The sequence below is a fragment of the Tiliqua scincoides genome, chromosome 7, assembly GCF_035046505.1.
Source record: "Tiliqua scincoides isolate rTilSci1 chromosome 7, rTilSci1.hap2, whole genome shotgun sequence".
Taxonomy (NCBI): Eukaryota; Metazoa; Chordata; class Lepidosauria; order Squamata; family Scincidae; genus Tiliqua; species Tiliqua scincoides.
Window position 1 is genome coordinate 78,862,513 of NC_089827.1, and position 13,873 is coordinate 78,876,385.

A 13,873-nucleotide genomic window follows, 5' to 3' on the forward strand; every position below is an offset into this window, starting at 1 on the left:
ATCAGGAACATCTTGATTTTAGGGGAAAATATTCAGATGCTGCCCTGCCGATCAGACTTGAGAGATACAAACCCTTCTGCTTTCCTCAAAGGGCATGACTACACCATCCATACAACATTCACCTCGGCATTTGTTTTTACCAATATAACAACATTCATACCCCGGTCTAAATTCATGCCTCATTAGGCATAGTAACCTTTTGTCTGTTCCAGGTCTCGTAGGAAAATCAAAAAGCCAAGCCTTGATTGTGGAAGCTGAAAAGTCAAAGCTGTCACTAATTCCCTTCTCTGCATTATATATATTTAACATGGTTAATCAAGTGTGAAACCCAAAGCCCAAAATAACAATGGAAGGGAGAAAGCCTGTGCATGCAGCAGACAGTGTGCAGGTGGTAAAGCAGGACAGTTTCTAAATAATAAAACAACAGTTTAAAAATTAAGGGGAATTCTTCAAAGAGTTGGCGCCAAGGCCCAGAGGGGGGTCTACATAGTAATATATGTGCTCAGTGCCCTCCTGATCTTAGCAACACTGGTGGGCTTGCAGGGGAGAAGAGTGGTTCCTTTTTCTCTATTCGGCACAACTGCAGGGAGAGAGAAAAACTACTGGGAAGAGTCAGTGTGGAAGGGACTGGGCAGCAGAACAGTGGAATACCTTCCCCTACTTACTTTGAAGATCTGAGCGGATACACACCCACATTTGTGCATCAGAGATACACCAAACATTTTTACAGAGCTAGAATACGATGAAGTGATGCAGATTTTCCTGGCACACTGCTGATATTTAGAGAAATGGGAAGTTATAAACATCTGCATATATTTAAAGATATAGGCACACATCATAAAGGTAAACACCTGCAATTGATATGTTCTGTGTGAAGGGATGGTGTTAATCTGTCAGTCTTCAAAATATTCCTTTGTTCAGTCCAAAGGTACCGTGCCCCAACATCTCTCTCGACTGTGATGACTCTTTCTCCATAGTTCATTTGTGCACTTCATAAACCTTTTTCTTTGATTACGTTCCACAAGGCTTAACCATTTGCCATTGCTCTCCCCCATTTCCCAAGCTGGAACCCTCTTCCTTGATCAGAACTGCGCCTTATCCATGTTTGCTTCACCAAACAGAAAAAGGCAGTATTTTATTGACAGAGGCACCGGTGATGCCACCTGGTCCACTAGTTTCCCATCACCCAATGGCATAGCTAGAGGGGGTGCAAAGCACTAAGTTTTGCAGGGAGCCTCACCGCGGCATGCAAGTGGCCCCCCACCTTCCCCTTCACAGCCATTCCGGGCCAAGAGAGCAAAACAGAGGCAACGCCTTAGTGCTTTGCATTCCCTCTAGCTACACCACTGCCATCACAAATATAAATCAGCCCAAACTCCTAGTCCTTATTTTTAAGTCCTTACTACAACCTTGACCCACCCTATCACTTGGCCCCCATTTCTTGTTCTAATCCTGCCAGTGACCTCTGTTCATCCAAAAGTATTTCTTCCTTGCTACCCCGAAGGGCAGAACTCACTCCCTAAACAGATCTGTGGTTCCACAACTTTCCTTGCCTTCAAATACCCCCCTCAAACCAACCTGCACTGCATTTATTTTATTGAAACCAAGTTTTAAATCTGAATAATCACATTTGCCCACGTTCCTCCCTACCCACCCATATCTCTGTATCTTTTCCCTGTAGTATTTTTCCCATTGTCTCTTTCAGACTGTAGGATTCTGGGGGGCAGGAGGTTGTCTATTTTTGCCTATGTATGGTAAAGTGCCATGTACACAGAACATAAGAACATAAGAACATAAGAACAGCCCCACTGGATCAGGCCATAGGCCCATCTAGTCCAGCTTCCTGTATCTCACAGCGGCCCACCAAATGCCCCAGGGAGCACACCAGATAACAAGAGACCTCATCCTGGTGCTCTCCCCTACATCTGGCATTCTGACTTAACCCATTCCTAAAATCAAAGAAGGCAATGTATAAATAATAAAAATATATTCATAGTAGGTGCCCAAAACAAAAATAGATAGAGGTTTCAAAGTGGAACTGTGTTTGCTCTCAGGATAGGATGCCTTCTGACCACAGCAAAAAGAAATGACAAAGACTGCCTTCAAAATAATGTCCCTGACAATGAAATGAAAGGGTATTTACTTGATGATCAGCAACTTAGCACTTTTTACAAAAAATGATGCAATGAATGGCTACAGGAGCAGAAGGTCTGAGCACAGCTACAGCCTAAATGCTACTTTTATGAGAGTGGATTCACTGCTTTGAATCTAACCTGCTATTTTCCTAGCTAAGCAACTACAACCTGACACATGAATGTCAGGTTTGAAATAGTTCAACTACAATCAAGTTGAAGTTGATCCTTGAAGGTGGCTAGATGTATAAAAACATAGTTTCCTATCTATCAGAGCCATTTTTAAAATAAAGATTGCAGCGCGTATTGCATGAATAAAATCTGGATCCCCAAAACTATAAATAGCTATAATGAAGAAACAATACCCTCCGGTGTGATGGCCAACCAGGGTAGCCTCTGGGGAATTCAGTGGTGTAGTGGTAAATTTTAAAGTGCAGGAGCTCAACAACACAGCCAAGCCCCATACTGTCCAACCCTATTAAGACTTACAGCCCAATCCTCACTAAATTCCTGTGTGGCAATGCAGTGGGGCTGGCAAGGATTGCGTGATTGCATCCTGCAGGGGAATTCTGACTGCTAGCAGTATCCTTGGGGTAAGGGGGCATTTGTCACCTTGCCCCTGGGTAAGCCCCAGCATCCGCAAAGGTTCAACTGGAGCCTGTGCCAGTGATCTTGGGCCCGGGAAGGGCGATTGGGTACAGTGCCCCCAGTGCCTCTGATTCTGCCTACCTCCTGGGCTCCAAAAACAAGGAATTGGAGTGTCTGTGCTCCATTTTTGCAAGTGAACAAGACACTTAAATATACAGAATTGTACAAAAGAGATCAGAATTTTTCCTTGCCAATGTAACAAAAGGGCAGAACTGAACGATAGCATAAGTTGTGCCTTCAGGTTAAAATACGGCTAGAATATCAGATTTTATGTCTGCTGGCCTTGAAACAGCACCTTTAAGGGCATACCATTATAAATAATATAAAAGGTTGCAGTGCTCATAAATTAAGCTCAATTGCTAGAATAGCCAGTTTTTGTTTAACAGCAAAAGACACAAGTTGACAGAGGAGAAAGATGGAGGGACCAAAAGGCTAGAAGACTCTTTGACAAAAGATATCAGAGCAGAAAAAATCTTGGATGGACCTGTATCCACCTGCTCTGAACACTGCAACTTGTTGCTTTGAGACTGAAAGAGGCAGGTTTGATGCTGGGCCTGGGGGGCCACTTCTGGAGGGAAGGAATCAGCCTCTTCAGCAGTCTAACTGAGACCCTTCACTGCTCATGCACTTCTGCCTTTCCTACACACAGGAGGAAGAAAGAGAAACATCACTACTTTTACACAATACCTTTCCACAAAAAAGGTTGTCCAAGTGGTTTACCTAGCACAAGGAACAAGAAGAGGGTTCCCCATCCCAAAGGGGATCACAGCTTTAAAAGAAATTCAAGGGAAGGCCACCAGCAACAGTAATGGGAAGGAATGAAATACAGGGATGGATACTGTTGGTGATAAGGACTCATGAACAGGTTGGTAATGGTGGAGAAAGGTCTGAATCATTCTTTCCCATAATTTCATTGAGTTGCACTACTCAGTGTAGTAGTTTCCTAGTGTGGGACCTGCACTCTATCAATGGCATAGCTAGAGGGGGTGCAAAGCACTAAGTCTTGCGGGGAGCCTCCCCGCAGCATGAAAGCAGCCTCTCCCCCTCCCCTCTGGAGCCATTCTGGGCGGGCGTTGTTGGTATCCTTCAGTCTCGGAAGACTATGGTATCGCGCTCTGAATGGTGGTTCTGGAACAGAGTGTCCTCTCCAGTGCGCAAAGCCTGGGTAGAGTAGATATGGAGGATAGACTGTTTCCCATGCAGCAAATCCCCCCTCTCCATGTTGCTGAAATGGTCCAATGGAAAGGCAGAGGCCAATACAGTTGGTTCCAGCGGCATTGCAGGAGTTGCCAGAACGTGACTGTGTTCAGCCATGAACTGCCTCAGGGACTCCGGCTCCGGATTTTGCCTCGAGGTTGACTCCTGAAGCCTTTTCCATAACTGGATGCAGCCACAAGGCAGTGGAGGTTTGGGGTCAGAGTCTTCCTTCTCTCAGATGAGCTGCCTTCCCAGGCTATCCAGTCCCATCTTCCCAGTGGCTGTTTAGTCACCTCTTAAGACAAGTACAGCCAAACTGAGGGCCTATTCTTATCCCCAGCCCCCAGGGGATAAATAAGGGGTACCGAACAAAATATAAGTTACGGAAGATTTGCTCTAATGTCATAGGAACAAATGTATCAGGGAGATAAACCTGCCACATCCCCCCTGTTTCCAGCACTGGGGGTGTTGATCCCAAGGAGGAGCCATAGCTCAGTGGCAGAGAAAATGGTTTGCATGTGGAAGTTCTGGACTTCAGATCCTGGCATCTCCCTTTATAGGATCTCAAGAAGTAGGTCTGGGAAAGAACTCTGCCTGAGACCTTGGAGACTTGTTGGTAGTCAAAATAGGTAACTCTGGGTTTACTCCATATCCATGGGGCATTCGGGCAAACCCACTATTGTAAACTGTTGTATTGATTTTTTCCCTTTCAGCTTTTCCAGTACAGTACCACAATTTCCTTGTTGCCAACCATGTCAGTACCAGCTTTCATTGTGAAGCAGTGTGATGTAGCAGGCAGAGAATATACCATCAGAGTTCTCCTTTTTTGTGACTTTGTGGAGCTGCTTTTCCAGCTGCTATTTCCTGAAATTGGCTCACGACCCACAGTTTGAGAAACACTGGTTAGGAGGCTGGCAGCAGCCCCAGAAGCAAACTTTTCCACCTGCACCTGTGTGCCTGTGCCTGGGCATGCTTGAGTCTTTCCCTTGGCTCCTGCTGGGCACAGCAGCAAGTGAGGCTCAACCACCTGCCCCCTTCCCAGCAACAAGGTGCTGCAGCCTGGCGCCCCCTTGAACCGATAGCTGGGGCTAAGCAGGTCCCAGTCCCAGGCGCTGCTCTTCCTTGCAGGCCGGTTGGGCCTGATGTCTGCGCGGCTTTCCCGCATTGCTGCTGCTTCAGTCCTTCACAAGGTGCCGCTCCTGACATGCCGCTGCTGCACCACAGACCGATGAGTGGGGCCACAAGCTGGGTGGGGGAGAACAAAACATAGGCATACGCCTGGCTCCAAAAGGGAGAGGACGGGGCCGCTTGCACGCCGCGGGAAGGCTCCCTGCAAGACTTAGTGCTCTGCACTTAGGGTAGCTACACCACTGCACTCCATAAAGGTAAATTCTGTAGCAGGCGGTCTAATCCTAACTGAACTTGCATGCTGCAATTCAGCAGTGCTGAAACAGCTACTGTTGTGACCAGGACATGAAGCAGATGGGTGTCTGCAAATTACTTAAGAGCATGAAAATCAGCCCATAACATTTCCATTTAAAGCATTATGCCATGGCAATAAGGAGACTAAACGAAGGAATCTAATAAAGCAAAACATAACGAACCAGTAGGAATTTGTTTTCATTTACTTATCTTTCTCTAACAAAGAGGATCAAATCAACAAGCATGGTTGCTCATATCGTGTCCAATAACCTAATTCATATTATAAAAGACTAGCCTTTGTAATCCTTTGGGTTGTGTTGGCAACTACTCTATGTCATTGATCATCCATGTTGCATCTCCAGACAGATTACAAAGATTAGAATCAGAGGAAAGAACAGGTACTTCTTAAAACAACAACGATACTGCACATTCAGAGTCATATTCTTACAAATAAACAGGGCAATGCTGTTTTTCTTTTCTACTGGAACACCCTGTAAGTATTACTTATATACAGACACTTTCCCTGGTTTCCCTTGCTGCTCCCAAATGAAATTTAAGTAGTACCTGATAGTATTTAAAACTTTAGAATTACAGAACCTGAGTTTCAATCAAAGCAATACGAATCATGGAATCTAGACCAGATCCCACACAGATTGCTTAGCTAATTTTGAGCCCAATCCTGCTCTTTTCCTTCCCTCACTAATGCAGCAGTGCCAAAAATGGCTACCACTGCATTCTGCGGTGGAGGGCAGTTGTGGAGGTCCCCTCTTACTCTCTTGGGGGTAAGTCTCTGTGGCATGGGGGGGGTGTCTACTTAGATCTGTGTTAGCTAAATGGCTGGTGCAAAACTGCATGGACCCAAGCCGTGGGATCAGATCCAGGGTTATCTGCTGAACACGCCTCCTTCCTGGTTCCAATCTGCTCATCCCTGGCCCACTTTTATCTTCGCACAGTGTAGAGAGCATGGCAAAGCTCTGGCCTTCCCGTTGCTGCTCCAGTAGCAATTGCCTTCAAGATCTGCCAGAACGCCTTTTACAACTGGCATGGACTGTTTTCCAACAGTTAATGCCAGTGGAAGAGCCGCATGGCAGACAGTGTGCAGGTGGTAAGCCGCGCTATTATGTAAGCAGGTACACACTGTTTGGGATTGGGCCCTAAGTCCCTAATGTCATCTTGGAGATGCCTGTGTTAACGCTCACCCAGGCCTCCGCTACTGTCAGCCCTAACTGTTCAAAATGTTTAGAAAAATCCAAATTTATGTACAAGCTTACCAGAATCATAAAGTGCCAATAAAACACCTGGCATGTTTTAACTGGATTGTTCTGAGAACAGTATTTCTTCAGAAGTAAATTATGCATTTAGCATAAAAGCTCCTTCAACCTCTGTACTGCTTAAGTACCAAACTGCTTGGGAATCATTAACATTTTCTTTCAAAATTTAAATTTAAATATAATTGCATCAAATAGTCATTTTATTCAGACTTGCTGCAAATTCAGTTATACCATTTAATTTATTTTTAACCCCAATCATGTCACAAATTAGCCTTTCTTTTTCTGCCCCCACCTACATTTAGGAGTCTAAAGGCAGACAATTCCTCTCTTCAATTATTTCGGCAAGGCAATTCCATACAGTCATATTTTAACTTCCCTTTTTTCAGGTTGCAGCATGGCCTATTCAATGAAACAGGACATACTTCCTTGCTTATCATCAGCTTCATGGAGACAAAACTGCTTAATCTTTTAGGAGACCAATACACATTGCACACTTCGAAGTTAAACTTGAGTTAGAGCAATGCTGTAAGGACACAGAAGATGGCAGCAAGAAGTCCTGTTTATTAGGTTAAATGTTTGTCAGCAGTTTACCTAAACCCCAGTTAAACCTAAACTAAACACTACATGCTGCCTACATACAGTGAGGGCTGCATATCAGAAAAGTAAACATAAAGATCTCTAACATGGGTTAGTCATGCTGTTCAATATCTACATGAACCTGCTGCGAAAGCCTATCAGAGGATTTGGGACTAGGTGCACCAGTATGCAGATGACACCCCCCTCTACATCTCAATCCCATCTGATGTTGGGAAGACTGGATTTTCTGAACCATTAACTGAGGTCAGTAGTGAATGAAGGCTTACAAGTTGAAAATAAATCCAGATAAGACAGGGGTGCTATTGGCAATAGACGTGCAATTCAGGTTATGGGCTACCAGCCTGTTCTGAAAGGAGCTGCATTCTCCCTGAAGGACCAGGTTTGCAGCCTGAGGATGCTCTCAGACCCAGGACTCCTCCAAGAACGCCCAGGTGGTGACTACATCTCAGGGTGCCTTTTCCCCCAATTGAAACTGTTGTTCCAACTGTGCCCTTTCCTGTCTCAGTCAGACCTGACTATGGTCACCTATGATTAGCTACATTAAAGATAGACTACTGTAACACAGTGCACATGGGGCTGCTCTTGAAGATGATTTGGAAACTACAATTGGAGTAGAACACTGTCACATGATTCTTGATCCTGCTGGATGGAATGATCATGTCACTTCACTATTACATCAATTGCACAGTTGCACTGTCTGCCTTTAAAGCCCTAAAAAAACTTATGATCAGAGTGTTCAAAGTACTGTCTCCTGTATGAAACAGCCAACCCTTGAAGTCTTCAGTAGGGCCCTCTCCTACCATGATTCCTCACCAATGGAAGTTCAGCTGGTGATGACAAGGGAGAGCACCTTCTCTGTGGTGACTCCTTGCATGCAGAACTCCTTCCAGTAGAGTTCAGAGCAGCTTCCTCTCTCCCATCACTCCAACAGCAGCTGAAAACCCATCATTATGAGATACTGTTTGTGGTTTTGGTTTTCTAGTTTTGCTTTATTTTAAAGTGTGCATATGTATTATTTACATATTCAAGACACAAAAATTATATTTGCGTAAATGGGAGATTTTTGTTTTTTCTGCTTTTGTATCCCTCTCTGGAGTTTTATGTTTTTTTAATATCACCTTTTCTTTATTTGCATTGAATGTAAGCCACCTTGGACACCTCTTGATTGGACAGGAGATGTAGGATAAAACATCAGTGAATCAAAGGGTGGAGAATTGCTATGTTAAGCCATATTTTTCAGGGAAGTTCTTAACCCTAACTATTTACAGTCCCACTCTGCTCCTCTTCTTAGAATTATTTAGACATGCCTGCATTGTATCCTGCTCTCCACATATTCTCCCCCAAAGGATGGAAAGTGGATAGAAATGGGGACAAAGGAAAAGAAATCTACCTAGAAAGATGGAGTTGGCATTTCTCTCCAACTCAGCTGAAGTCCAACTTTATGGCTACAAGCATAGTGTGACACTCCCATCAGTTGGGAGGAATGGGACAATATTGCTTTGGCACCAGGGACACCGTCTTTTCTAAGGCTGAAGATTTGCAAACAATCCAGGATGATCAGTTGAAATTGGCTCAATGAGAAGCTAATGGTTAGGAGATGTTTTCTGGGAATGAACAACCTTCCTGCAGGGATGGGTCTGGCACTCCGCAGTATGGGAGCATGTGCATATGTGAGAAAAGGAGGCAGTTCACAGTTGAAATTTGGAAGAGAGGAAACAAGCAGAGAGCGAGAGCGAGAGCGAGATTTGAATTTTATGGTGAAGTCAACTGAAATTGGGGGTTCAGCCAGTGTGATGTCTGACTGTGTGTTGTACAAGTGGCTCTCTTTGGGGACCTGAGGCAGATCTGCTGCTTATCAAAGGACTGCTTGTTTGTTTTAAATATGCTCTGTGTGCATATCTGTAAGTCAAATAAACCTTATAAAAGCTGTGCATGTCCCCCATGCCCTGGCATCAAAATAAAAGGAAGCTCTGTCGCTTTGCCCCTGGAACTTCTCACTGCTTGGGGAAACGGGGAGCACTTAACAATATTGTGATGTAAGTAGTTTTCTGAACAATATGAATTGCCCTTCTCGCTTGTTAATTCTGATAACAAAACTTTATTTGTACTTATTTGGCAATAATTAAATTTCATTTCACCTTTATAGCCTATCTCCTACAGGGAACAATGTTTATGCAACTGATTTTAATGAGGCCTAAGTTTCAAAAATGCTAGAGAGAAATGTTAATTGGGCCATTTGCAAGTTTGTGGTTTGTCAGGGAACTCTTTTTACATTTCTTCAGGGAGAATCCTTAAGTTTTACAAAGATAAAGCACAATCACAATATTTAAATACCTATATATGAGTGAACAGTTCTATCTCTTGTTTTCCATAACTTTTTTTTTGTAGGAAAAAATGTCATTTGAAAGCAATATATGCACTGGAGCATGAAGGAGCATAATGATTTAGCTCAGGGCTTCTCAAACTGGGGCATTGGGACGCCCCAGCCTGTGGGCCCTGGATTCTGCCCTCTTTAGGGGAAGGCAGTGACGGGATCCCTAGGATTGTGTCACTAACAGGGACACAGGGCCTGGCATGCACTTACCAGTCCCTGCAGCAGCCTCGCAGGGGTGCAGGGAGCCCTGTGCAGGGCTCCCTATGTCTTAGAAAGTGAAAGCAGAGCGTGGTCGCTTTGCTTTCACTTTCCAAAGGTTGGGGAGCCCTGCAGAGGGTCATGCAGAGCTCCCCGCACCCCCAGGAGACTGCAGCAAGGACTGGTAAGTGGACCCAGCAAGGACTGGTAAGTGCAAGCGTAAGACTGGATCGCGTTGCTGCCTTCCCCCTGCACCCGCTGGCTTCCCCACTCCCCCGCAATGACTTACTGTGGTCCTCAAACTCCCTGCGAATTTGAGTACTGCTGGTTTAGCTCCTAGGTTTCCTATTTACTATTTTAATAATATATCAGTATGTTTTCAGTAAGAAGGTGGCACAAGGAATTTAGCTGAAACATACAAAGGAATTATCATACACATTTTACATTTTCCACTTATAAAACTTAACCCTGAAATCCATTTTCATTTAAGGATTAAAACTTAGCCCTTACCAGTCTGTTTGTGCAAGCAACTTGTACCACTTCCTCTCCATAAAATGCTAAAGCACAAATAATAATAATAATAATAATAATAATAATAATAATAATAATAATAATAATAATAATAAAAACAACTTTATTTATATCCCGCCCTTCTCCCCAAAGGGACCCAGGGCAGCTCACAACATATTAAAAAAAATTAAAAACATAATTTCACCACAAATAAAAACATATTAAAAACACATTAACATATACCCATAAAAACCGCAGTCAGATAAAAAGTCAGATAAAAAGAGCAAAACGCAGCAAATCAGAGGAATCAGGCCTGTAAAAATACTAAAAGATATAGAAAAGATGTTTAAAAAGGCCATGAACTCAGAAGGCTTCTTTAAACAAAAAGGTCTTCAGGCCTCGCTGAAACGTCTCAAGAGAGGGAGCCATTCTCAAGTCAAGGGGAAGGGAGTTCCATAGCGTTGGTGCCACTACTGAGAAGGCCCTGTTTCTTGCCGCCTCCCCACATACCTCCCTAGGCAGCGGCACTTGTAAAAAGGCCTTCTCTGATGACCTAAGAGGATGAGCCGGATTGTACGGGAGTAGGCAATCTCTGAGATACCCTGGCCCAGAGCAGTATAGCCCAAGGTCAAAACCAGTACCTTGAATTGGGTCCGGAAACGAATATGCAGCCGCTGGAGAAGCGAACTGACAGAGTCAAACCGCCTACCTCCAGTAACCACATTGGCCGCTGCATTCTGCACTAATTGCAGTTTCCGAACCGTCTTCAGGGGCAGCCCCACATAAAGCGCGTTACAATAATCTAACCTCAATGTCACCGTGGCATGGATCACTGTGGCCAGGTCTGCACGATCCAAGTACGGCCGCAGCTGGTGCACTAGCCGAAGCTGAGCGAAGGCCCCCCTAGCCACAACTGCCACCTGGGAATCCAGGAGCAGCTGCGAATCCAGGTGGACCCCCAAGCTGCGGACCTGCTCCAATACTTCTCTTTCAAGTAAGGTTCTCTCAGAGGCCCTGACCAGCCTGCCTGCGCCCCTTGTTACAGCCAGAACAATTCTAAACAAAAAATTTTCAGTTATAAAGATGTTACATTCTTGGCATGATCCGAGTCTGTCTGTGGTACAAAAACAAACTTGAGTCATAAAGAAATGGAATGTGATCTCTTCCCAGCAGGTCCAAAAAATGCCTTTAAGGACTGGACAGTGGAAGACGAGTTAATCTAACATGAGCTGGCCAACATTTTGCTTTGAAAATGTTGCACTGGCTTGTCAAGAAAACGTGGCACTGACAGCTTTCAATGCAGGTGAGGGAATTTGTCAATACTGTTCATAGCCTAGAAGGTTGGTAACCTATATAATTTTTTGAAGCAAGACAAAAAAAAGCAAGTATCTTCCATTCATCTTACACTCCAGCTAGTGTTTGATCTGAAGACAGCATTGAGCCGTGGAGAAAGAATGGCCTCAGCCAGCATTTCATCATCTGAGGAAAGTTGCTGAAGCTTCTTTGCTCATATATCCAAATGGCATCTGCTGTATTCTTAAAGAAAAGCTGTGCAGCACCATCTTAAACATTTTAAGTCTCTTATAAGCATGCTTGGGATTGCAAGCCTAACATCAAAACAAAGATTGCTCTTCGCACATACGAACGTCAAACTCAGAGACTCTCAAGAATGATTTAATTGTTGTTTTCTTTTGAGGAAGAGTGAGATACTTTGGGATCTAAGCTTGAATATTTCAGTTCTGTAAAATTCAGTTTTCCCCTAGAGTTAAATCTTAGGGTCAGATTTTCTTAAATGTTTCATCCAGCCTGAAAAAACACATTAGAACATCTACCTTGCCAGCTGCAGTTCTAATTATTCTAATTACAGTCCAGTCCTATCCATTTGGTATGCCATCACAGCAGCTTCTCCACCAGTCTCCACCAGTGGGGTCAAGGCCTGGAAGGCAGAGCACCACCAACAGCATCCCCCAGATGGCTGTTGATGGAGATCCGTCAGCAGAGAGGTACATTTGGGGGCATATCAGAGTGGGCCGGGGGTGAATCTTAGTGGCAGTGGTGTCGACAATATCCTGTACTCCTACTCTGTGCCTGCACTGCCCTCACAAAGCTTCTCAGAGCCACACCAGCAGAAGAGCTGGTCCACTGGGGCCCCATAAGGGACCCCCCCCCAATTTCTCTGCAGAGCCAAGTCCTCCTGTCTGCATCATGCTATCTAGTAATAGTTACATTCCTGTACAGAATAATCAGTGTCAGGGTGTGATACTGCAGGGGAAAGTGTCCTGGGATAACCATGTCACAATTGATTTGTCTCATGCCCTCCCTCTTCTTGAAGAGATGCTTAAATCCAGTATGACAAGGAAATGCAAGCCGTTCTCCCAGTCAGTGGCCTCGTGCAAGACAGACTATGAAACATGAAAGAAAACTATTAACGCCTGCTATTTTATGCAACCTCCGTAGACTACTAATTTAAGGATGATATGCTCATGCTATTTTTTTCTGAAGACATAGTTATGGCATTATTTATTATAAACTTGAGAAGATATTTAACCTTCCCTACATCTTCTAAGAGTATTTTCTAAAGAGTATAACTGAAAACTGTATGTCTTTTCAGGAAAAAAATAATTTCTCTTGAAAGAAAAAAAAAAAACCCCATCTTGGGAAATTACCACCTCTTCTAATCTTAGAATAAAATTATTGTATTATTTTCTAGACAAATTCCTATAGTGGCAGAATCTCTCTTTTTGCTGCCTCACACAAAGATTTCAGAATTTACTCCTTCTGCACGTACTACTGTCTCTGTCACCAAACAGACAGAAAGGTTTGTATCATACCACTTAAGAGTGTTTTTAACTATCTGTGAGAAACCACTGTCTGTGTACAAGCAAGCTTCCTCTGAATCACTGTCGAGAGTGACCATCTTGAGTGGAGCTACAGTCTGCTTTCAGCCTACAAACAATAAAATAGCCAGGCTCTAGCTTACAATAAAATACTGTTCACCTCTCCACGAACCTGGAAAGATTAATGAGATGGCGCTGATGGGACTATCTGTGTGACTAGCGGCATAACGGGCCGTAATCATTGTTCAAGCATCCTTTAGAGGCCAGGCGGTAAAATGTCACCAATGGCTCCCAGAACAAAAAGCTCAGCAGTCCAAACATACCCATAACTGAGACATCGTATTCTATCAGCAGAGTGGCTTCTTGTCCACATTGTTTGAGGATGCTCATGGCTTCGCTGTGTGATGTTCCAACAAGCCGAATTCCGTCCACGCTAAGGAGCCTGTCACCAGGCTTGATGGTGCCCTCTCTGAAAGAAGATGAAAAGAACAGTCATTACTAATTTCATATAATGTGATTTGGAGATAATAGTCTCACTGAAAGAGATTCATGAGTGCCCTTCTCCTGCCCAACTGTCTTTCCCTTAACATTAACTCTGATCATAGGGCAGTTCAGAGGTCATGAAGAAAAAGGAATTGCTTTAATCAGAAAATCAGTGAGGGGGGGAAAAAAGATTAAGTAATGCGG

The 13,873-nt window shown here is 44.0% G+C and overlaps 1 protein-coding gene across 3 annotated transcripts in view; it reads right to left on the reverse strand.

The window, feature by feature from the left end:
* GRIP1 (glutamate receptor interacting protein 1) overlaps nt 1-13,873 on the reverse strand; it is a 295,235-nt gene that overhangs the window by 65,305 nt on the left and 216,057 nt on the right. For all 3 annotated transcript variants that reach the window (XM_066633205.1, XM_066633204.1, XM_066633203.1), the window contains exon 7: nt 13,510-13,655. In XM_066633205.1, coding sequence (XP_066489302.1) covers nt 13,510-13,655 — 146 coding nt within the window. The remainder of the gene's footprint in view (nt 1-13,509; nt 13,656-13,873) is intronic.